The sequence below is a fragment of the Mandrillus leucophaeus genome, unplaced genomic scaffold (genome assembly GCF_000951045.1).
Source record: "Mandrillus leucophaeus isolate KB7577 unplaced genomic scaffold, Mleu.le_1.0 Scaffold64, whole genome shotgun sequence".
NCBI classification, from domain to species: domain Eukaryota; kingdom Metazoa; phylum Chordata; class Mammalia; order Primates; family Cercopithecidae; genus Mandrillus; species Mandrillus leucophaeus.
This window is the reverse complement of record NW_012106919.1, coordinates 6,389,340-6,414,720: the sequence shown is the minus strand read 5'-3', so window position 1 is coordinate 6,414,720 and position 25,381 is coordinate 6,389,340. Positions and strand designations below refer to the sequence as shown.

General features: G+C 43.3%; 1 protein-coding gene and 1 long non-coding RNA gene across 4 annotated transcripts in view; one reads left to right on the top strand and one right to left on the bottom strand.

Moving 5' to 3' along the window:
• The window catches only part of LOC105554383, a 33,737-nt gene extending 25,769 nt beyond the window's left edge, over window positions 1-7,968 (top strand). Inside the window, exons 3-4 of the long non-coding RNA XR_001008321.1 lie at window positions 1,332-1,554; window positions 6,674-7,968. This is a non-coding gene — a long non-coding RNA (uncharacterized LOC105554383). The remainder of the gene's footprint in view (window positions 1-1,331; window positions 1,555-6,673) is intronic.
• The window catches only part of CD101 (CD101 molecule), a 34,590-nt gene that overhangs the window by 2,871 nt on the left and 6,338 nt on the right, over window positions 1-25,381 (bottom strand). For 2 of the 3 annotated variants that reach the window (XM_012000838.1, XM_012000839.1), the window contains exons 2-8: window positions 22,990-23,370; window positions 21,258-21,674; window positions 19,425-19,811; window positions 15,899-16,282; window positions 14,810-15,214; window positions 11,406-11,816; window positions 7,546-7,941 (exon numbers count right to left, since the gene is read on the bottom strand). In XM_012000838.1, the coding sequence (XP_011856228.1) occupies window positions 7,546-7,941; window positions 11,406-11,816; window positions 14,810-15,214; window positions 15,899-16,282; window positions 19,425-19,811; window positions 21,258-21,674; window positions 22,990-23,370 (2,781 nt within the window). The remainder of the gene's footprint in view (window positions 1-7,545; window positions 7,942-11,405; window positions 11,817-14,809; window positions 15,215-15,898; window positions 16,283-19,424; window positions 19,812-21,257; window positions 21,675-22,989; window positions 23,371-25,381) is intronic. The other variant, XM_012000840.1, reaches the window with a different exon arrangement.

Sequence of the window (25,381 nt, the reverse complement as noted above, 5' to 3'; positions counted from 1 at the left end):
GAACGGGCCCTTCTAATGCAACACCCCCTTGCCCTGCAATTTCCAACCACTGGAGGTTCCAATGACCTACTTAAAACTAACAGCCAAAATGAAAAACAAAACAAAAAAGAAAACCTCTCCTTTAATCTTCTTTCCTCAGAAAAGATATCTATAATTCAACCCTCGTTCTCAACAGTGTTGCCAGTCCTGAATTTTTAACTTGAGTTATTCCCACTGCTGCTTCTCCAACACACAGGCACACACTCTTTCTCACACACACATACACACACTCTGCCCTGCACTCTGCACTGCCCTTATAAAACAATCGCACCCACAATGAGGAGCCCCTTGCCCCGCTGACCCAAGCCTGGTCCTCCCCGTGGGTCTCCCCCTTCCCTGGCCCCCTCCCTTCCACTCCTTTCCTCTGTCGCTCTGGCTGTGGCCACCACCTGACATGCTGCATCTGAGCCTCTAGGTCCTTCTGGGCTAGCTCCATCACACTTCCCACTCTCCCAGCTCTTCCTACCTTGCTGCAGGCACAGTTCTTCTCTTCCATCCCGTTCTCACTCAGTCCTTTGTTTAGGCCTCTTTAGTTCCCTTTTACTCGTCTCCTTTGTTCATTATAGTTACTCGAGTATGTCTGATAGTGCCATTTGTTTCTATATTCCCTACAGTGCCTAGCACATGTGCTCAGTAACTTTTGCTGATCTGAATTAAATTGGATTGACTGCAACCACATGGGCAAAAGATACTATATAAAGGCATGCTGAAGCATATGATCATCCCACAGCTGCAGTCCGCCGGGAAGCACTAGCAGCAGACACACGCACGGAGCACACACAAGCAGCCCGAGTGGCTCCTGGCCACACAGCCAGGGAAGCAAAGGCCCAGAGGACTGCAAACACCACAGGTTTCAGGGAACAGTCTATTGAAGAAGAAAGACACATGCTTAAAGAGACCAATTACTAAATGTAGTCTTCCAATCACATCTATTTATGACATGATATCCGAAATCAGGGCTGTTCTGAAATATTCAATGCTAACAGTAGCTGTGCTTTTACTGGAAAATTGTAATGACATAAGCAATTTCTTCTTCAAAGGTTAAGCTGCAGGATTCATGGGATTATAGATGCTTAGAGATGAAAAGAGGTTTAGAGGTCATCTTGACCAACCTTCTGCTTCAAGAATTCCATTTTTGGCATTGCCAATGAATCTTACATGTTGAAGAACATCTCTTTGATGGAAGTCAAGAAAGAATCTAGACATTCGCTCACCTCCTGCACTGTGAGCTCCTTGAGGGTAGGGCCTGTGTCTTGTGTGTCTTTTTATCTTCCTCAACTCTTTGTTCACAGGGTCTCAATGGAGCCTGATGAATGAATCAATTGCACGAGCACATTCCACACATGGGAACCCAGGGATGGCTGCCATCATGCTACACAAAGTACAGATCATCACTGAACATTCGGCTGGCAGCTCTGAATGAGGCTGGCAAAGAGCTGCAGAGGTTCGTGGCCTGGATTTTCTCTGACCTCATTTGTATCCTTCATCCTAAATTTGGTTTTGTTTTTTGAATTGGTGAGCAATGATAAAGTTAGGTTTTGAATTCTTTACCATCCCTCTGCTCCACATCCTATCTGACCCCTCTTCCAATGACCCTGCTTGACTACAGTTATTCTCCCCCTATCTTATCTGAGTACATCTAACGGCCCACGGTGAGAAGGAAGCATAGACTGCAATGATGCAAGTGAATGGAGCCACGGAGTCCAGGTATTATAAGCACTGGCTGTGGGCATTTGTGCAGAGTAATGAATGAGCACCTATTCTGTTTCAAAGAGAGCTGAGTTCAAATCCTCAGTCTTCAATGTGCTGTTACTGACATTGGACAAGTTACTTATCCTCTCTTAATCATTAGTTTCCTCATCAACCAAATAGGGATAACAATTTCTACAGTTGTGATGAGATCATGTATAATAAAGCATCTAATATCTAATGAAGTGCCTAAAGCATTTGTGGAGTCAGCAAGCGATAAATATTATCTAGAATGCTACTGAAAAAACTAAGAAAATCACAGGAAACCTTCTCCTAAGAGAAGAGAGAGAGAACAGGGCTGGAGCCTACAGATCCCTCACATAGGGACCCCAGGCTTGGCCATCTTCCTCCACAGGCTCTCTCTCCCTTAGATCTCTGGTCCCCCTGTCCTCAAATCTGGGTGACATTCAGCAAAGACTGAAGTGGATCCAGGGGCTCTGGCTTCCTTTTCTACTCATGGGAGGCAGAGAATTGTGAGGTGAAAGTCCACAGCACCAGGTATTACAGTTGCTAGAATGGTGGGGTAATGATGGCGAGATGGGGCCACTACACAGGAGGTGGAAATAAATCTACTATTCTTGTTTTTCAGCATGAAGGAACAGCCAGAGGGCTTGGCTATCCTGGTGGGGATGAGGCTGCTCAGCTTAGCGCAATCTACCATCAAAGGATGGCAAGGTGTGCCCCTTACCATGCTGAAGTGACCAACAGCTAGCCACTGTTACCACCTGTGCTGCTAAATCACCTCTCCTGGGAGGGCAGTGTTTGCTCTGGATCCCACAGTCACCATTTCCCACCATCTGCCTCTCACCCATATCTGGATTAGAATTAGTGACATTCAAACCATTAAGGTTTGGCATTTTGAATCAATCTGAGTAAGTGGCCAATGCTCAAAGTACAAGGCCTTCAAAACAAAGCCAAAAATGTAATGAGAGCACTTCATCGTGAGGCTTAGTTTAGAATATGCTTCCACCCACAGCCAAGCACAGCAAAAGGAGCACTCCTTTTTGATATTTCCTCAGAGACACTGACTTCAGAAGAAAAGAGGTGTGAGATAAAGAGGGGGCTGCCAACTCTTACCCACTACCCAACCCCAAACATGCAGCCATGTGGGAGTTGGCTCTTGCCACGAAATAAAAGTAGGTTAAGGTAACCTGATAACAAGTGCATCCCAGAATAAGTGAATCACTGACAGCATCCTGTTTCAACCCAACTGAAGATTTGCCTGCTCATTCTTTCATTAAGCATTTGCTGAATGCCATGTGCCTGGCCTTGCTGGAGGCACTGGGAAGCACAGGTAAGTAGCCTGGCATCTCCACAAACTTCCGTGTGATAGAGACAGACAGCTCCTTCAAGAATCCACTTCCTTCCCTTCCCTTCTCTCCTTTCCCTTTTTTTCTTTCTTTCTTCCTTCCTCCCTCCCTCCCTTCCTTCCTTCCTTCCATCCTTCCTTCCTTCCTTCCTTCTTTCCTTCCTTTCTTTTTCTTTCTCTTTCTTTCTCGTTCTCTCTCATTGTTTTTTTTTTTTTGACAGTGTCTTGCTCTGTCATCCAGACGGGAGCGAAGTGGCATGATCATGGCTTACTGCAGCCTTGACCTCCAAACTCAAGCAATCCTCCCATCTCAGCCTTTTGAGTAGCAAGGACTACAGGCGTGCATCAACCATGTGTCTAATTTTTAAATTTTTTGTAGAGACAGGGGTCTCGAACTCCTGGGCTCAAGTAATACTCCCGCCTCGGCCTCCCAAAGTGCTGGGATTACAGATGGGAGCCATTACATCTGGCCCAAGGCTCTACTTTCTAAATAGACTCTTACTGTAATAAAAGCTCGGAAATAGTAACAAGTACCACACCACTACAAATAATTCAGTTCCCAGGAAGCCTTACAGCCTGGCCTATCAATTAATCACAGACAATTCTCTAGAATAAGACATTTATGTCTAGGGTCTAAGGGTAAGGTAAAAAGACTGAGGCAGCTGTTGTCCCTGCCATGGCTTAGTCATTGGTAAGGAAATAAGATAGAGAGAGAGAGAAGAAAAGGCAAGGTCCATTCTCCGAAAAAATGTCTCTTAACTTTCCTGCCTTCACTTGAGCCACACGCTCTACAGTCCTGTTGTGTGGCCCTAAACCCAGCCCACGCTGGGATAGCTAGATAGAGAGCACGGAAAATCATCTGATAAGTGACCATAAGTAGCATATTATATTTGAACTGGATCTTGATAACACATAGACCTGGTATTCGCCAGGAGTGCAATTACACAGTGATTCAGTAAACATTTGAGCATCCCCTATGTGCCAGGCACTGTGCTAGTGCTACAAATGAGACACTCATCATCTTTGCCTATAGTATAGTCTAGCAGTGTGACAGATGTTAAACAGGTAACTGCAGGTGTGAGGGCTAAAAGAATAAGGGAAGTCTCTGAGGCAGTGGCAGTTAAGTTGCTGGGTGAGAGTGCTGACCAGGGAAAGATGGCATGCAGGAGCATTCCAGAAAGGAGATGGTGCATGCATGGTGAGATGTTGGACTGTCAGTCGTATCTACTCTTCTATTAATCCTTCCTTTCCTTCCTTTCCTTCCTTCCTTCCTTCCTTCCTTCCTTCCTTCCTTCCTTCCTTCCTTCCTTCCTTTCTATCTCTCTTTCTCTCTTTCTTTCTGCTGGCTTTCTCCCCTCTAAAACATAAATGTGCTCAAATCTGTACCATCTTCAAACCAAAACAGAAAAAAAGCAAAACTAAAACACTTTCACTTTCTCTGGATAACTTTTACCATTTTATTTTCTTCTCTCTTCCCCTTGACATCAAAGCTCTTGAAAGCGCAATCTGCATTAACGGGCCCACTCTCCCCTCCTCAACTTGCTGCAGTCTGACTTCCCTGATTACTTTTCTGTAATTGTTCCACAATGTCAAATCCAATGGATACTTTCCCACTGTTATCTTAATCAACCTCTTTGCAAGAGCTGAGTCTGTCAACTCTCCTCACCCTCTTGATACCCTCTCTGCCTTTAGTGTCTGTGGTACCACCAAATCCTGATTCTCTTCCCAGCAACCTATCACTCCTATCAGTCTCCTTCACAGGCTCTCCACTCCCTGAGAAACGGTAGTTTATCCCAGAGCTCCACCCTTGGGCATCATTACTGGCTACCAATGGATGACTTCTAATCTACAACTCTGGTGCAGATCCCATTTGGAAGTCTTGAGTTCTACTGGACAGATCTTTATCAATAACTCACAGGTACTCTGAACTCAATTCCAGCCCAACTTATTCAAAACTGAACTAATCTTCCCCTCCAAACCCCTGTCATATATTACCTTGCTTGGTAAATGGCCCTACTATCCATCTAAGCTAGAATCCAGATGTTAATCCTTAATTCTCTCTTTCTGCTCATTTGCCCTCTATATACAATGAATCGGCCTCTAAATCCTGAAGATGACATCTCCTAATACCTAATGCCTGTTCTTTTCTTAGTCATCATGGGTACTGCCTTAGCTCAGGCCTTCACCTTTTCCCAACTGGGTTTCCAACATTTCATATACTTCTCCCTGCACTGTTGGCCTCCCCTCCAATTCTTTATTTATTTATTTATATATTTTTTTGATACAGAGTTTCACTCTTGTTGCCCAGGCTGGAGTGCAATGGCATGATTTCGGCTCACCGCAACCTTCCCCTCCTGGGTTCAAGCGATCCTTCTGCCTCAGCCTCCCGAGTAGCTGGAATTACAGGCATGCACCACCACGCCCGGCTAATTTTTTGTATTTTTAGTACAAACGGGGTTTCTCCATGTTGGTCAGGCTGGTCTCAAACTCCCAATGTCAGGTGATCTGCCCGCCTCGGCCTCCCAAAGTGCTGGGATTACATGCGTGAGCCACCGTGCCCGGCCTCCAATTCATTTTAACGTGGGAACTTTCTAAAAGGAAAACCTGATCATGTCACTTCCCTGCTTAAACTTTTTCAATGAAACTTCATCACTGTCATGATAAAGTTCTTTCTTCTTAGCTTCATACTCTAGACACATTTGGGATCTATCTGTACCTTCTCCACCTCACTGGTCTCATCTCTTGCTATTGTACCATAGAGACTGCAGTTCCTGCCATTCTCAATGACCAGGAGTTCCCCGAATATAACATGACATTTTACATCTTATTATCATCTTGCATACTCTTTCATTTTCCTAAAATAAGTTTCTTCCTTTTCATGAGCCCCAGACTCTGGGGAACCTTCCCAGATCACCTCCCTACCTAGCCCTTCACCCCAGCCCTGCCTCTGTTGTTCCCATAGTCTACAGGAAATACCTCTTTGAAGACACCTATTATGTTGGACTTGATTTCTCCCACTGGACTCTAAGCTCTGTGGGAACAGACTCTGTATATACACTTTTGTGCCCTCAGAACCTCATATAGTTATTTATTAAACAAATGCCACTATTTTGTCACATAGATGTACACATGTAGATGTGTGTATACCTGTGTGTATGTGTATGTGCTGCATGTTTGGAGGCATAAGGGGAGAAGAAGATTACATTTGCTGAGTACTGACCATGTGCCAGGCACTGTACTGGATACTTTATATATATATTTATATTATGATCTTCATTTTATAGAAAGATGAGGCTCACAGCAAGTAACGAGAGTATGATTTCATAGCTGGTATTGGTAGTAGAGCTGTGATTTGAGCTTAGGCTGGTCTGATTCCAGCCCCTGGGATTTTTTATCACCCACACTGCCTCCCTGACTACCAGAAAGGAACAGCCAGGTAGAGGAGCCCAGATGCTACATTACAGGGATTTCCTTGGAAATCCTCAACATTCATTACCCTCAAAACCCTCAGTTTGTCACGACAAAGGCTTTCTGAAGAATACAAAGGCCACTCAATTTTTAATGTTTTCTTTCCAGGTTTATCTTTTAAAAACCATACACCTGTTTTACAAGGATCTCACAAAGATTAACAATATGTATGCTATGAAGGATCCCATCTGCCTCAGAGAAGACATGCTTTTCATCACAGACTGTATACTTTTTACGGTTCTTATCTATTTATTCTACTGCAAAAACTGCCGATTCTACAGAGTCTATGAATTCCACTGGGAAAACATGTACGGAATGTGCTCATGAGTATGGGACTTCCTGTAATTGTTGGAAAGGAAAAAAAAAGGTTGATAGAAAAAACATTTCTGCCTGGCACTCAGGAGAAAACTTCGCTGAAGAATGAACACGGAAAAACAATGATGAACCTCCTCAAGGAACAAATTGGATAGCCTCACCTTCCCCTCTGGAAGCCCTGCTGGGCTGGGATGCACCTATCCCTACTTCTTAGATGTTCCCGTATGTTCTCAACAGCATTCTGTCCTTCCCAAGGAGTGTCACTAAAGCTAGCTGGTGTCTCAGGATTGTTACCTTTATTGATGATTTTCCCTTTATGCTTCCTGGTGTCTGGCACCAAGACCACACCCCTACTTCTCCAATGGCCCTTTCCCTCAGTAAGCTTAGCTTATTGCTCACCTCCCACCTTCTCCTTGAACCCCAGCAGAAAGACATGGACCTGTCAGATGCTCCTGATACTTAAGCGTCTGTGCCAAAACCTCATGTGAACCTTGTTTGTTCAAATGAGTTACTATTGAGAGAGATAGCAAAGTCATCTTCTTTAGGGAACCTGAAAATTGTCTTCAGTCTGAAGAAGGAGCAAAAGATAGGTGAGAGGGAGAGCATAAGAGGAGAGCCATGTATCCTCCTGACCATGAGCTCACGGTAGATAAACCCCCGGTTACCTGAAGGCAGCACCGTGAGCACCATCCGCTGTGACTCATCGGATGCTTGATTAATCCACTTGCTTGGGTGTCCATGGAGCTGCCACTCTGCCACCCTACACCAGTACATTCCTGCATCCTCCATCTCCACCTGATGAAGCTTCAGGACAAAGTCTGTAGGGGATGAACGGTAACAGTGCAGGTGCCTCCTAAGCCCCTCTTCCCCATACTCCAGCAAGCCATCATGTTGCAAGTGCACCAGCATTTTACTTCCAGAGTTTTCTCTGTTCCAGTACCACATCACAGAGTACAGAGCGGCTGGGCTGCCTACACTCTCCAGGCTGCAGTGGATGGCCACCTCTCTGTGCTCGGTCACATTTTCGGTCCAGTACACTTTGGAGACACGTACCTTACTTCCTAGACAATAAAATGGCAGTAAATTAGAGAATGCAGATGTTCAGATTGGATACCACCTCTGAAAAATCTAGTTCTCACTGGGAAGCTCTTATATTCTTTAGACATCAGTGCATTTATTTTATTTTTATTTTTTGAGACAGAGTCTTGCTCTGTCACCCAGGCTGGGGTGCAGCGGCACGATCTCGGCTCACTGCAACCACTGCCTCCTGGTTTCAAGCAATTCTCCTGCCTCAGCCTCCCAAGTAGCTGGGATTACAGGTGTGTGCCACCATGCCCAGCTGATTTTTTGTATTTTTAGTAGAGACGGGGTTTCACCATGTTGGCCAGGTTGCTCTTGAACTCCTGGCTTCAAGTGATCTGCCCACCTCAGCCTCCCAAAGTGTTGGGATTATAGGCGTGAGCCACGGCGCCTGGCCACATTCATTTTAATCCTTGTCCTTGGTCCCTGTTTTTCACATTTGCCAGAACATTCTCTGCTAGGAATGAAACCAGTCTCTTTCCTTCTTTAGCCCAACTGCTTGCCTGCTGGACCCTGCCATTGAAAACCACACAGCTGCTGCAGGGCCCTCTGCCTGCTGCTTTTATTTATCCTTGATTCACTCCTCCTCTACTTCCCAAAGTGGTCGTTCACAACTTTTAGCAGCTCCCTCAAGCCGTGTATTCCACCAGGACCCCTCATTCTTAGCAAATTACTCTCCTCCCATCCACCCAGATATTACCTGGGTGTAGATGCAGAAAGAGAGGAGGCCATCCGAGAGACTGAACATTTGATGCAAGTGTTAGAAAGCCATCCAAGGGAACTATTTAGATGATTGGATTAGACTAAGTTTTAAACAGATTTTGACATTTACCTTTTTCCCCCTTGCTAACCAGCAGGTGAGGATTTAGAATGAAGGCTAAAGTAGTTACAAACAAAATAAAGAAATTATAGCGTGCATTACTACAATTCTACTACAAACACATTTATTTATTTATTTATTTATTTATTTCTATTTTTTTGAGATGGAGTCTCACTCTGTCACCCAGGCTGGAGTGCAGCGGCACAATCTCAGCTCACTGCAACCTCTGCCTCCCGGGTTCAAGTGATTCTCCTGCCTTAGCCTCCCAAGTAGCTGGGATTACAGGCAGGGGGCTAATTTTTGTATTTTTAGTGGAGACGAGGTTTTACCTTGTTGGCCAGGCTGGTCTCGAACTCCTGACCTCAGGTGATCCACCTGCCTTGGCCTCCCAAAGTGCTGGGATTATAGGCATGAGCCACTATGCGCGGCCCTAACACATTTATTAATCTGTCTTTAAGAGAATAATTCTGTCTGATCTTGGACTCTTTCTTAGTTACCATGTTTACTCTCTCCTTCATGGAGAAGCACATGGAATATTAGCTTATGTGATACTGTTGCTGTTTCCTTGCCTCAAATTACTTCCTATTTTATTGTGATCTGGCTTCCAATCCCATCACTATACTTGGCCAGGGCCTAATTTCCCAGTTCAAGGGACCCTCTAGTCCTTTTCTCTATGTGGTTTTTGTTACTGGAGTCCATTTTCTCCTTGAAATTGACTTCTTTTTTTCCTATCTCAGATAAAATATCCTTCTTACAACTCTGACCAGTCATTCTCAGCATCTTTCTGGGGCCTCTTCGTTAACTTGTTCCCTAAACGACATGCACAACCAGAAGTCCACAGCCACGCCAAGCCCACAGGTTATGTTCTGCTGGACACTTGCAGTATTTTAAAAGAACTAGGCCAGGCGCAGTGGCTCATGCCTATAATCCCAGAACTTTGGGAGGCCAAGGCAGGTAGATCACGAGATCAGGAGTTTGAGACCAGCCTGGCCAATATGGTGAAACCCCGTCTCTACTAAAATTACAAAAATTAGCTGGGCATGGTGGCGCACGCCTGTAGTCCCAGCTACTCTGGAGGCTGAGGCAGGAGAATTGCTTGAACCGGGGAGATGGAGGTTGCAGTGAGCCAAGATCACACCACTGAATCCAGCCTGAGTGACAGAGCCAGACTGTCTAAAAAAAAAAAAGAAGTGAATTAGTTGTGGACATTCTCAAACTGGGAGATGTTACCAAAAAAGATTTTAGGCATCTGTAGATATGCAAAAAGATCTGACAACACGGAGTCCACATTTGTACATGGGAGGCACTTGAGCTAAGCAGTGGCTGCCTCCTGATGAGGGGCATGCACATGTGGTCAAGGGTTTGGCATGGATGACTGGGAGACAGAATGCCAATCACACAGATGGGAAATGTAGAAGTACAAATGAGCATGGTGAGATGGCAGAGATGCTAAGTGCAATTCAGGGCATGCTGAGTATGGGGGCATCCAAGTAGAAATGTACAGCAGGCAGTTGGGTATGAAGGCTTGGAGCTCAGGAGATCAGGACTAAGCACAAAATCTCAGGGTTATCATCCAGAACGTGGTAGTTGAAACCAGGGCAGTATTTAAGAAATTCTGAGGAAAGCAGAGAATAAGAAGCAAAACAGGCCCAGGATCTGTCCCTGAGGAACACATGCATTTAGCAGGGAGAAGAAGGGGCTTGAAGAACATGGAGAAGGGAAGCCAGAGGGCAGGAAGAGATCCCATACCAAGCTGCTGTTTTGCCCTTGTTGTCCCACCAGACTGGGAGCTCCTTAAGGGCCAGGGCTGTGCCTTCTTTATCTTTGTATTCCATTGCCTAATACATAGTAATGCTGAATTATCATCCTTTTTTTTTTTTTTTAACATTACCTTGAAAATAATATTTTAAGCACCAAATTAGATCAACTTCTCTGCATTGTGCTGTTGGATCTTGGCCAGTTCCCGAACCTTGGCTGTGACATTCATTTAATTTTAATCAACACTGGAGGTGACCTAACCTATGCTGAGAGACCTAATCACCCTGCCCGCATTTAGACAGCAGCACTCTTAGACCAGTGCGGAACTTCCATTGCATTTTTAAAGATCTCCTGAGGAAGAGGAGACTCCTTCAGTAAGCCATTCCAACAGTTAACTACTCTTATTTGCCTTATGTTTAGGCAGCTAAATGTTGAGAAGCAATTTCTCCACACATCCCCATAGAGTTGTACAGTTTCTGTTCACAGTGGGAGAAATATGCTTCGTATTACTCTTTCTCTGCCAAATTACAGTAGAACCCCACTGGAATGACACAGCTTGCTATTATAGAGATCTGGAGATACCATACCCTGGGTAGCTGCATAGACTAGGCTGCCAGGCTGAGAAGCGAACCAATCAAAGGGATCTTGCTTCTACCTCAGCTCCCCAAAACCTCAGATTGAATCACCTTAAGTGACCTCCCCTCCTGTGGTGGACTACCCGGTCCTGCAGTCATTTGTAGGTGGACACTGTTCCTATGACTTTAGGTCATATTTTTACTCCCACATAATCACTCCACAGAAGAGCTGCCCAAGAAAAAACAGCCATCGGACAGACAGACATGGTGAGGATACACCCTCAAGGTTTACCTGTGGGCTTGAGTTTCAATTCTGTTAGTCCTGACTTCTTTTCTCCAAGCTTGTGCCAAGTGCCATTTGTAGACAGGAGCCATTCCTCCACAGCACAGTGATATTTGCCCTGATCGCTGTCTTCCACATTCAGAATGTGCAGCTGAAATAAGTCTTGGGAAACCTTCTCAGTATGAAATTTTTGTTTTCTCCATGGGGTGTGAAACTCATCCCCAGTTTTTATAACATTGGTTTGGTCCACCTCCAGGATCTTTAGCCAGGAGGCATTAGTGGAAATAGGAGAAAAATACCAAATGATGGCTAACTGAAGGTTTCCACTGGACCGGGACAAGATGCTACATTCTATATCAGTGTTGGAGTTGATGGAGAGCTCTTGGACTTGACTCCTTGAATTCACTTTTAGCTTGCTCTCTAAATTTAAAAAATGGAAACAGTTACTTTGCTACAAAACAGAAAGTTAAGGTAGTAGAGACATTAGAGGTCAAGTATGACACTGCATCCTCCCGCCATCATATGGGTGAACTCCCTCTACCGTAGCCCCGCTCACTGCTCATCCAGCTTTTGAACAACATCACTAGCTGACAAGGCAGCCCATTTCATCTTTGGACAGCTCTGCCACTCCAGAATGCGTTCTGATATCAACTTGAATTTTATCTCTTCATGACTACCATCCACTAGTCCTAGTGCTACCTGTGCTTGGTAGGGGTGGTGTGGCAGAGGGAGTGTCTCTCTTCCCAGTATCTCTCTTCCACATGATACTGCTTCAGTATTTAAGCACAAGCATCTCTTCTGTCACATTTCATGTATCAGATTGGGAGAAAGTGGCCCTATTAATGCTGTGTTTGTGTGTTTACTATGCAGAGTACTTCTGGATTCACAATTTTCAAACTCTAGTTGTATCTGCCTTCAAACATGGGTAAACAAAAGGAAGTTGTACATGAGTGATTAAAACTGTGTGCATCTTTGCAGCCACTTAACTGTGGAAACATCGTATGGATGTGGAGTCAACTAATCTTTGACCCCAGCAGCTTTTCTGCTTTGTCAGAAAGATGAGTGACCATCCTTATTCCCAAATCTTCTTCTCACATCTTGCTCACATCACCCACTCTACTTTTGTAACTGCTTATTGGTGTTGCCAGTAGGTCTCTTTACTCTTCCTTCAGCAAACATTTATGAAGCACACACTATATTATGTGCCAGACAATTCCAGGCCCTGCGGATATCTTCCCTCAGTGGCTCACACTCTAGAGGGAGACAAGTACAGGGACAGAGGCTTAGAGATGGTGCCAAGTGCCATTTGTAGACAGACAGCCACTCTACCACAGCACAGTGATATTTGCCCTGATCGCTGTCTTCCGCATTTACAATGTGGAGCTGAAATAAGTCTTGAGAAACCTTTCTCAAGTGTGAAATTTTTGGTTGTTTTGTTTGAGATGGAGTCTTGCTCTGTCGCCCAGGCTGGAGTGCAGTGTCATGATCTTGGCTCACTGCAACCTCCACTTCCTGTGCAGAGTGATTCTCGTGCCTCAGCCTCCTGAGTAGCTGGGACTACAGGTGCGCACCACCACGCCTGGCTAATTTGTGCATTTTCAGTAGAGACGGGGTTTCACTATGTTGGCCGGACTGGTCTCAAACTCCTGACCTCAGGTGATCTGCCTGCCTTGGCCTCCCAAAGTGTGGGATTACAGGTGTGAGCCACCTCTGGCCTCAGTGTACAATTTTTGTTCCTCATGTCCCTCATGTTAAGACAGAGGTATGTAGAAGTGCCTATCTGAGCACACAGCAGGGTCTCCTAGCCCAAATACAGGAGTGAGGGGAGACTTCCTGGAGGGATAATTCTGAGCTGAGTCTTAAGGGTTTATAGGAATTATTCTGATGGAGAAGAGGTTAAGGATTTCTGCACAAAAGATGCAACTTGACCAAAGATTTTGAAAGTGAGAGGGAACATGGACTATTGAGGAGCTGCAAGTAATTCGGTGTGACTGAAGCTCAAATTCACGATGGAAAGTTGAAGGAGATGATGCTGGAAAGACACAAATGTACCAGATGATAAAGGGCCTTGCATGTCACACTATGGGAGTTTAGATACAAGGTGAACATAAGAGTTGTGATGACTCAGGTTTTCAACTTGGGTCACTGATGGGGAGTGGGGACATAAGGGGCAATGTAGAAGGAAGAGCTTTGGATGATAATGGGGGGTTTATGTTTTGACATAATGAGTGCAGACATGTCTTGGAGACAGCTGGATATATGAGTCTGGAGATCAGAGGAGAAATTGGTCAAGATAATGAATTTGGGAGTTGTGAACATACAGGTTGTATCCATAGGTAGGGATGAGTCCACTGCAGGAAAGCGTATAGAATGAAAAGAGATCAAAGCTAAGAATAAAATCCAGAGAAACTATTTTCTTTAAAGAATAAATCAGTGGAGGAGAAAATCTTGTGTCATGGTGCCAAGGAAAAAAGAAGTTTCAAGAAGACAGATTGGGGCAGCAGTTGCAAATACCACAGAGAGGGCAAATTAATTAAGCATGAATTCAAGAACAAGGGGATCATTACTATTACCAAAAATGTTGCACAGCGGCAGCGAGAATGACAGCGACCACGTTTGAGCATCATCTTGGTATGTCAGGTACTCAGCATGTTATATATGTCACCATATTTAAATTGCACATTAACAATTTACAGATCAGGTAACTAAGGCTTGAGCAGATCAGGTGGCTCATCCAAAGCTGTTCTGCTATCCAGTGATTGTCAGATCTAAATAATTCAATGTCTCTCCATCACTCTGTCCTAAGAGAATGCAGACTATGAGAGAGAAGATACGTGGCACAGCAGAACTTTGCCTAGGTGGTGTCTCACTTTTATCTCCTGTGCTCTATTATCAGTTGATGAGATGGATTATATGTGATTGTAATAATAAATTTTCTGACTCTTATACATTAACACCTTACAAATAAGTAGGTGGATGTATTCCAGTGGAATTTACCTTATCGCTACCACCAGCAGAGACATTGCAAATGTTTACTAACTGGTAAGGCCTGGACCGTGACCAATCCAAAACGTATCTTCTCCCCCGGAGCCAGGTCCTAGAGGCCCCCTGCTATGCCACGTGGTACCCTTTAGTTGCTGGATGGTGGGAACTTAGAGGAAAATGGGGAATGGATAGAGAGCAGCAATTAGCCGACATGGAAGGTATTTCAATGTTTTAACCACCAGTATGGCCAACCCGTGCATACTAACTCAATGTTAACCTGGGTATCATTCATTATGTGGTGCTTACTTAGATAGAACAAATATGGGAGAAAGTATTTTATGTTTTATTGTTATAACTTACCCAGAATGGGAGACTTGCTATTTATTTGTTTGTTTTTAAAGCAGGGATTAATTTCAAGTCACACTTACCTGGTAAAGTGACCGCTATTCTCAATGGGTGAGAGATGGCAGAAGCCCTCGGAGGGTGGTTGTTGTATAGGGAATTTCTGTCATAAATTTCTACTTTACACTGATACACTCCTGTCTCTTCCTCAGTGGCATCATGCACCAGGAGTTGTGAACGAAATAAAGACTGTGAAACTTTCGTCTTCTTTTGGAACTGGGATAGGAAATTCCCCCATTCAATAGTGCCATTGTGGGTGATTCGAATAAGCTGGTGGAAGACGTGAGAGCTAGCTGGCCGGAACTGCCACGTCACAGTGAGTGGCACCTTGAGGTCAGAGTAACCAGTCCCCAAGACGCAAGACAGGTCAAAGGTGTTGGTTAACATCACTTGTGGCTGACGGCTCATCAGACTAACTTGTAAACTTGACTCTAGACAGAAAAATGAAACATAATTTCTAATATATGTACCAGATTAAAATACAGCACTTTCAGGTTTTTCTAGTTGCCACCTCTTTGAGTAGGACCATGCATTTGTACATCTGGAGTTTTATATTTTATAGAGTAGAAGTTGATTCTCAGTACAGTCTGTCCTGAACTCTGACCTCAATTTTGCAAAGTTGATCCTCTTCTAAGACTGTTCCCAGCAGCCACAACAAATAGGCAGTGTTTCCCCAATCTGCTACTTAGACAGCTGCTGCTGAGTGGGTGGAGCACTCCCCACCCCAGATGTCTGGCCTCCTTCCCTTACCCCCATGCGTGGGTTCAGTATCAGAACCCTTTTTTTTGCACATGCTCCAATGGGCTCTGCAATCCCAGGGCTGCAGCTCTCAAAAGCCAGAAGATATGAGGCTCAGCTCTACTCATCTATAAGCTGATTCATAGGGTTTTGTTTTTAACTTTGAACAATTTACAAGCTGCACCCTAAAGATGATCTTTACAAAGATGAAGAAACTTTAAAGATTGATTGACAGAGAGGGTAGCCAGAGACTATGCTCTGTGTCCTAGGGTACACATACCATCACTGGGGGATTCAGGATAATACGCAATCCAATTCCACTGCAGAATGAATTGAGTGATATACAGGTGCAAAAAAGGACTTCCTCTGACACTTACCCAGAGACTTTACAGTAACTGAAATCTTCTGAGTCCAGCTCAGATCTCTGGCCTGGTTCCGAGACTTCTCAGATACTCTGCACTCATATGTGCCACTGTCTGTGATGGCAGTGAAGGTGATCTCCAGCTGGAAGGTGGCCCAGTCCACTTTCTCCAACCTTGTGTTGCCATGGTAACTGGGTCCCCCATAGGAGGCACCCAGCTGCACAATGCCATCCTGCCCCATGCCAGCCACAAACTCGGGCTGTGTCTGATCCTGTGGGATGTGCCACCAGCTCACAGACAGGGGACTTTCAGCTCCACCAGCCTTACAGAGAAGGGCGAGGGTCTCTCCTTCCCACACAACTTGCTGCTTGTTCTTGATAGACACGACCACACTTCTTGCTGTTACAGATTATAGAAGAAAAAAATTGTTTTAGGTAAATAAGAAATTTTCTAAAATACAGTGAAATCTCGTTAATTAGGACTTGACTAGTTTGTGACAAGTCAAATCGGGCTGTTTCCTCTTGCACCACCCTCCGGCAAAAGATTTGCCAAACACTTAAATAGTGGAAACAAGATAGCAGAAAGAATATCGGAGGATGTATTTACCCTTAAACAATTTATTTATTTCTAAAGACTGGGTCTTGCTCTGTTGTGCAGGCTGGAACACAGCACTGTGATCTTAACTCACTGCAACCTCAAACTCCTTGGCTCAAGCGATCCTCCTGCCTCGTGCCTCAGTAGCTGGGACTACAGGCACGTGCCACCACGCTGGCTAATTTTTAAATTTTTTGCAGAGATAGGGTCTCTCTTTGTTACCTAGGCTGGTGTTGAACTTCTGGCCTCAAGCAATCCTCCTGTCTCAGCCTCCTAAAGGGCTGGGATTACAGGCATGAGCCACTGTGCCCAGCTTACTTAAGCCATTTATCACTTGTTTTATCATTTATCACTTTTTTATTAGTTTGTTAAATCAACTCTTCCTTAAGGATATCTAGTTGGCTAAACATCTGGTAATGTTTTAGTATATTAATTAGGGTAGATATAAGAGCCTGAAAGTAATAAAGCTGTGTTTATTTAAATTTTTAGTTTTTTAGAATTCGGACCTTCAGAGTTCAAAACGACCTTCCTCTTTCTTATCTTTCCCTAATCAAGCTAATTGGTTTAGTAAGTGTTTTGAATGAGGAAGAAACATTGTTAATGACATCTGTGTTCACAATATTACTACAAAAAATAATTACTTGGGGGGAAAATACATGTATATATATATATACACATTGTTGTAAACAGAGAGGCTTCTTATGTCTAAACTACAGTGTAAAACCATAAATGTAAATCTGACTCTCAGATGGGAAATTCAAGTCATCATTCAACAAACACATTCATTCAACAAACATGAATTCTGCAAGGTCTTGTCCTGGTTGCTTTGTGAGCAATGTAGAGATACAGCAGGAGATTGTACATTCTAGGCAGCCCAGCACTAATTTAAGGCCACGGCTCCTGGAGTCAGAATTGCCCTGGGCAACATATTTGACCTCTCTGAGCCTCAGTTGTCTTTTCTGTAAAAATGAAGATAATAATAGTGCTCACCTTGCTGCATTGTTGAGAAGACTGAACAAATGGCACATGCAAAGAGCTTAGCCTGGATGGCTAGGGAAAGTACTTAGTAAAGGTTAGCTGCTAGCATTAGTGTTTAATGATAGGCTCTGGCAAAAGCAGAGGTAATTCAAAGCAAAAGAGGAAAATAAAATAGAACTGGCATTAGAAATCTAAATAGGATCTAAATGAATTTGCAAATTGTTCTTCCCTGCGGAGGAAGGAGTTCAGTCTTTGACTGTTTTATGCATACATATACATAAGTAACAAAGACAGAATGAAGGTTAATGTCCATAAATATGTTTTTTAAAAGAGCAAATCTGCTTTCAAATTTAATTTTTTTCAAGTTAAAAATAGACTCATAACTGAAGTTTAGAAATTGGAGGGGAAATTATTACTCATAATCTCACCACTTTAAGATAACCATGATGATTAGTTTAAACTAACATGATTTTTTTTTTTTTTTAATGATGTTTCCTTAGTTCATTGTGGCCATTACTGCCTTTTGGTAAGAAGTAATAAACTTACGAAATGTATGTAAGTTACACATTCACAACGGTAATGGGTGATTAAAATATTCATAAATGATGAAATGTTGCTAATACTTCGAGTAACGTTTGACTTTCAAAACAGAATGCTAAATAGGATCCTGAATAAATTTGCTAATAACTTTTTCTGCGTCTACATAGTAAGCCCAGTGTAGACTCCAGCCTATACAAAGAACTATTTTTAGTTTTAGAAGATGACCCTATTGATAGGATTATCAGCTGTGTACCCTGAAGTTCCCCTTTGGGTGAAATTCCCACATACCAGGTTTACAAAAGCCTGCAGATATGTTCCAGAGAAGGCTGAGATGCATAAAGCAGAAACTTATCTCTGCATAAATATGTAAACCCTACCTATATTGTTTTTCCTTAATTCTAGAAAGTCAGACCAAATGTTTAGTGTGAAAGCGAACACAACACACCTCCTGGCCTGCCACTCAAGGCCAAATCAGTGCATCTTCATTCCTAGTAAATGGTGTATTGGAGAACATGAAAGGAAAATTTATCTATCTTTGGAGATGTCTCCAATAAGCCAGTGCAACAAGGACATCTTTATTTTCAGCTCAGTTTTTAAACATTTAAAACATTAAAAAAATTTGGGGGCAATTAATGTTTCTGGACTTTGAATTTAAACCCAGCCTAGTGGATCCTTATATTAGTTGTAGATTTGTCTGTTTTTCTCCACACAAAAGGCAATGATTATTCAAACATGTTTAAAGTAGCCCAACCTTCATAAAGTAAAGGTAAACTGCGTGGTTTCCTCAGTTCTGTGCTTACAGACACTCAGAACCATTTGGACCAGCGTCTCACCACATCACAGCAAAATGCAGAGGATGGAGTCTGCCCACTATCAATTACCTCTTCGTTTCTTACTGTGAGTCAGAATTATGACTAAGTACTATCTCCCACACCAGGCTGACATAGTAGGAGATTAACAGAAGGCAAAAAATGCCAGCAGAGTCTCAAGGTAGGATAACATGGGTGTTCATTCCCCAGGAAGGAGGACAAAGTGTAGCTTTTTACTCTTAACCTATTCATATCTCTCTCACACACACACACACACACACACACACACACACACGGCAGAGGGCTTAGACTCTAAGCCAGCAAGAAGGAACTTAAAGACCATCTAGTTGTGTGCCATCATTTTACAGATGAGGGAGCTGAGACTTAGAGACGTAAAGTGGTGTGTTCATGGTCGCAGCCTAAGTAATGACTCAGGAATAGGACTCGGGTCTCCAGCTAGTTTGGGTGCCTTCCTTTACTCCACTCCACTCCACCTCCAATATGATCTGATTGAAACCTGCTCTTCATGAAGATCCCCATTGTATCCACAAGGGGGTCTTCTACTGACGAGGGGACATCTGAAAGCAGCCCAGTGCATGCCGGGTCTTGACTTCACATACCTGCTGGCTTCCTCAGGTGCACGTGGCTGTCTGGTGACTGCTTTCTCTGAAGCACCTGCCAGGAACCTGTGCGTGTTCTCGTGACCTCTGCTACCACACATCTGTAGGTGCCTTCATCCTCTGGGCCCAGAGAGAAGATCTTGAGAGAGAAAGCCTTGGGGCCTAACTTTGAGACCTGGAGCTCTCCTTGACTTGCTCTCTCTTTGTAGTCATTCTTCAGGCCCAGGACTCCACCAGCATCAATGTGAGCAATTTCAGTCCCATTGAAGAACCAAATGCCTTGAAGCTGTGGGTCACGGCCACTGCCTACAACCAGGCAAACCAGTTCTAAGGATTTCCCTTCAGCAAACAAGCTGTCAGCTGTAATGTTGACTTGAAAATCTTTCACTGGGAAACAAAAGCAAGGCAGGTATTTAGAGAGCCCACAGCCCATGTCCTTTCAGTACAAGAGAGAGATGATACCCTCTGTAAGGATGCCACAGGGATCACATTTTATGTGAGAGTTCAGCTCTATACTGGTAGGTAAACCAAAAAAAAAATCCTTAGAGTAAAAAACACTCATGACTCTTCCTTAAATCACCCAGAAAGGGCAGTACGCATGGTTTTCCGAATGCACTCTTAGTAAGCAAGATGAATGTACAAACATATGATGCATATAGTAATGTATGCTTTTTAAGTTAAAAATTAAAATATTGTATACTGAATTAAATAGATATATTAAATTAAATATTTTATACTGAATTGCTGTAAATTGTGATTTCTTACTCTCCTTTTTGGCTAAGAATCTCCAGCAGAATTTTCTGAAGTTAAAAAGCACATGTGATATTGCTCCATAGGACTCATGAGTGTAACTTGGATACTTGAGGCCAAGAGGACAATTTTTAGTGGAACACAATAACACTCTTTTTAATAAGGAAAAAACTTTAATGATCCACCATTGGATCATTGCTTTTAGCAATGGGTATACAGTATATGGTTTAGTAACCAATCCTGTTGGACAAAAGCCTATAGGGAGAGACCAAGAATCACAGACAAGGCCTTTATACTTGCTTTGACAAAAATGCCAAAAGATTATGAAAAGTGACAGCACGCTGGGTGTGGTGGCTCATGCCTGAAATCCCAGCCCTTTGGGAGGCCGAGGCAGGAGGATTGCTTGAGCCCAGGAGTTCAAGGCCAGCCTGGGCAACATAGCAAGACCCTGTCCTTAAAAAATTTTTTTAATTAAAAAAATAATAAAAAAGGAAAGTGACTGCATTCCAAGTTGGGAAAGGGGGCAGGTGGAAGGAAATCCTAGCACTGACGAAGACAAGGCTTCATGTTGAAAACTGGAGCTACTCTGAGGCCCAGCTGTCTGTGCTGAGTGGGCTTTGGAGAGAGACGGGCCTCCCTCTGAATACCAGCCCCACTCTCACCAGCTGGGTGGGCTTACGCAGCGCATCTAGCATGTCTGAGGTTCCGAGTCCTCATTTTTAAAATGGAGACTCAACTACTAGCCTCACAGGGTGGTTGTTACGACTAAATTAGATAATGTAGATAATGTGCGAACACAGAGACTGGCAAAAATGGTAACAAAACTACTTCCGTGACTGGCTTGTGGAATCGATCTAACCATTGAGTAGACCTTATCCCACAAAGAATCTGTGGGCAGAGCCAAAACTGAATGTCCTCCCTCTTAGTTATGCTTCTCAGATGACAAAAATACAAAATCAAATCAAACTTTCTAGCCAATTTGTTTAGAGCCAACAAAGGATTAGAACAAAAATTAAAACATACCTCATAAATACCCACTACCTAATACTAGTGTATTAATGAATTTCGTAGGAAGATGATTACCTGCTGGCTGGATCCTCAGAGTGGTTTGATCGGTCTGCTTTTTAGTGATGAACATCCAGGTTTCATCTGGATCCTGAATCCATTCCATTGCCTCACAGAACAGCTGACCCTGATCTGAGGCTTGGAGCCTCTCTATGGACAGCCTGAACGTGGTGGCCCCCAGTTTGTTGAGCCGTACGTCACTGGCTGCAAACCGCTCTGTATACAAGGGCCCAGGGACCAATATAAAATCTTTGGAGAGAGAGAGAATCTCGGTGGCTTGGCTTCCTCCTCCATCCTGTGTTAGGTACCAGGTGACAGAGAGGTGTGTATGTTGGGCTGTGGCTTTTGATGCCTCACACGTGAGGGCTAATGGCTCACCTTCCTCCTTACTGAGAGTCTGAGAACTCATGGTGGCAGAGAGGGTATCTGGAATAACTGGAAACAAAGGAGTGATAATAATGTGACTGGCCCAGTGCTTGTCCAGTGGGCCTCCTTAGGTGAAAATGGTGCCCCGAGCTACCATATGTAAAGCACACAGACTTCGAGTTGGTTTTCCACTTGCCATATGCCTTCCTATCCATATGCTTTCTCTATTGCTAATGGGAACACTGGCATCTATGTACAGTCTACGGAACTTGGCAAAGTAAATGTCTCACCAATGTGTTGACCCTCACTTTGCTTCATTAGCATAGGCTGTAACCAATTTAGCTACTGAGACACAAAGCATGTATTTAAAGGGAGAAAGCACTGGGACAGAGAAACCTTAGATTCTGGTCCTACATCCGTCCCTATTACATGGACTTGGGCATGTCACTTCACCTCCCTGGGCCTTAACCTGCTCCTCTATAAGGCTCTGTAATAATGTAATAATGTCTGTTAAAATGTATCATTTAGAGCCCAAATGCATTCTTTACTAAAGTTTTGGTAACTGTCTTACTACCCTACCGTTCTTGTTTTCTTAAAATGAAATCACACAGCCTGAGCTTATATGAAAGCAACACTTAGATTTAATCAACCAATGTGACCGAGCATCTACTCGGTGCTAGCCACTGAGTTGAAGCTGAGGATGTGGTGGGAGAGAGGTATACAAACAGCCAGTTACCATATAACTCGATGCATGCTGATAGTAGTGGTATGAACAGACAATCTAAAAGAAACAAAAGTGGGAATTCTGCCCAAGCAGTCAAGATGAGTTCCACAGAAGAGGTGGTATCTAAACTGGGTCCTGAAGTATATGTAGGAGTTTGTTAAGCTGAAAAGGGGGTGATAGATATTCCAGGCAAAGGGACAAAGTGACAACTGCAAAGACTATGACCCTTTCCCAATATGTAAATATGCTAGAGAATGGTAGTTTGAGAATAATCATTTCTAAGTTAATGACTTATCACCTATGGCAGCAGCTCTCTTGTCAAATTACTCTTCTGCCTCCAAGCAGAGACAACACAGGGAGAACTCTCATAGCTTTGTTGAATGCTGTTGCTATTAGCAACCTATGGATAGCTGTGGACAAGGCCTTGGGAAAACCACACACCATCTACATATGGCAAAGATAATGGAGAAAAAGAAACATAATTTTAGAGAATATGAGATACCCCCTTGTGACATATCTCCAAAATATCCACAAGGGTATGTGGGCTCTTTTCCCAAAGAACATGGAACAATATAAAGCCAGGTCACATTGCAAGATATTGTGATGGTGGAGACTCCGGCTTCTCAGGGGCTGGCGAGCAGAAGTGGACAAGCAGCTTACCAATTAGATTAGTCTTTGCACTGTAGCTCCCATAGTATTTCTCATCAGTGTTCGGTGTGTGACACTCATACTCGCCAGCATCCTTCATCTGGAGCTTTGAGATGTGCAACAAGACTGAGTTGCCCCGGACCCTCTCCACGTAGATGTCTCTGCTTCGCACCCGCTGCGTATATACTGCGTAAGAGAAGGCAGCATCCTTGGTGCTAATGATCTGGACTTCCTGGGTCGGGTTTGTTGGCAGGTAAACAGACCACTGGAAATGCTGCTCAGAAGGTCCCTGGTGGCCAGTTACATTGCAGCCAATGCTGACTGGGTAACCTTCAGCTCTAAACAGTGGTCCTTTCTGAACTGTTACTTCTCTCTGGCCAATGCTGAGCTTAGCTTGCAAGTAGGAGAAAGAAAGGGGAATAAAAAGAGATTAGTGTTTCAGTTCCCAGTGTACCACATTATGTATTTCCTTGTATTACAATTCTGGTAAATGAGATCTCAGGTTGTTAGCTATAATCAACTCAAATGTTCAACATCTTCTTCAGGCTGAGCAGCAGTGGAATTGCTTGATGAGTTAATTGTTCTTTTATAACTTTAACTTCTATAGTAATCTTCGGTCTCTTAAAAAAAGTTTAGCTTCATCAATGTAACATGACCACTTCTATAAAACATCTGCTTATCGAAGTGTACTTATTTTAAAGCAAATAAATGTATGATAATTTTACATTATTTTATGAAAAAATTTGGCATATACTTCCTCAAGCCTCAAATTCCAGGGTGCCTGCTGCCGTCCGGCAGTTCCCAGAGAAGTAGTTGCTGGAGACGCAAAGTCTAGGGCTCTGCCCTTGGTGCCATGATTTTTCTAGCTGGTTGGTTGAACTATTTGTAGCTCCTAGCCAGGTCTGTTGCAAGACTAGCCAAAATTAGCATCTGAAGAGGTAGCAGCACTTCCTTTCTATTCTGTGGAGGGTGTTTTGGTTTTGTTTTGTCATTTCTTAAAGAAACGTTTTTACTGAAAAGCCTCCTAATAGATGGCTGTAAAATCCAGCAGGTTCTGGGATTAGAATTTATTTTAGCTTTGTTCTTACCAAAAGTTTTCCGTAGGGACTGCTAGGAAATATTTTCTATTAGAACAAATCTCAAGTATTAGGTCTAAAGGAAAAAACATGATTAAATGGTAACATTTCATTTGCCAAGTTTTTTAAATCAATCATTTTTCAGAAACCAAAAAGCATATCTTTACTTACTATGATTGATATTAAAGGCTAGTTCATTTTGTGTTGCAGAAAGGACAAAGACATGCCACAAGGGTGGCCAGTTCTTTTACTAGGGGCCCAGGGTACAGTAAAAGAGAAGACGGATTGGAAGACATCGGAAGGGCCAGACAGGGAGAGATTGCTGGCTTTATGGAGTTAACTGAACAGAGTTCATAAGAAGAGGAGGAAGAAGCAGAGCCTCTGCTGCATTTTGTGACTCTCCAGGGACAAAGAGTAAGGAGATTAGAGTGGAAAAAACAAGTGAGGGAAAGGAAAAAGGACATTACAGAGAACACAAAAAGACTGAGTATAGGAATCTGGGATGAAATGAAACTAGTTCTAAGGGATAGAAGGGAACTACAACAAAGGGCAAAAGGGAAGAAAACGTAAGTGGTCACCTGAGGCAGTCAGGTGCATATATCTCATACATGTATGCTCAATCTAAAATTGAGAAACCAACCAACACTCAACCAACTAGTCAGTCAACCACACACATTTCTAGTAATAATATTTTTTTTTTTTTTTTTTTTTGAGACAGTCTTGCTCTGTCACCCAGGCTAGAGTGTTGTGGTACAATCTTGGCTCACTGCAACCTCTGTCTCCCAGGTTCAAGTGATTCTCCTGCCTCAGCCTCCTGAGTAGCTGGGATTACAGGCATGGACCACAATGACCAGATAAGTTTTGTATTTTTGTAGAGACAGGGTTTCACCATGTTGGCCAGGCTGGTCTCGAACTCCTGACCTCAAGTGATCTGCCTGCCTCAGCTTCCTAAAGTGCTGGGATTCCAGGTGTGAGCCACTGCACCCAGCCTCTATAATAATTTAGAATACACTAATTTATTCATAAGTCCAAATTAATGTGACATATTTATATCATGCTCTTTTTGTAATAAGAAGCCAGGAATAGAAGTTAGACCACCTTGGGAAAATGTAAATTATAACTTACCAACCAGTTATACTACAGTGGCAGTTTAAAACACTTTTCAGCAATGCCATCTTAGAGAAATGTGTGCACCAAGCTATGTGTGAAAGAATATGCACAGCTACACTGCTCATTAAAACCCCAAACAAGATACAACCCATATGTCCATCAACAGTACACTGGATAAACTGTGGTACAGTCATAAAGTGGAATGTTATAGAAATAAA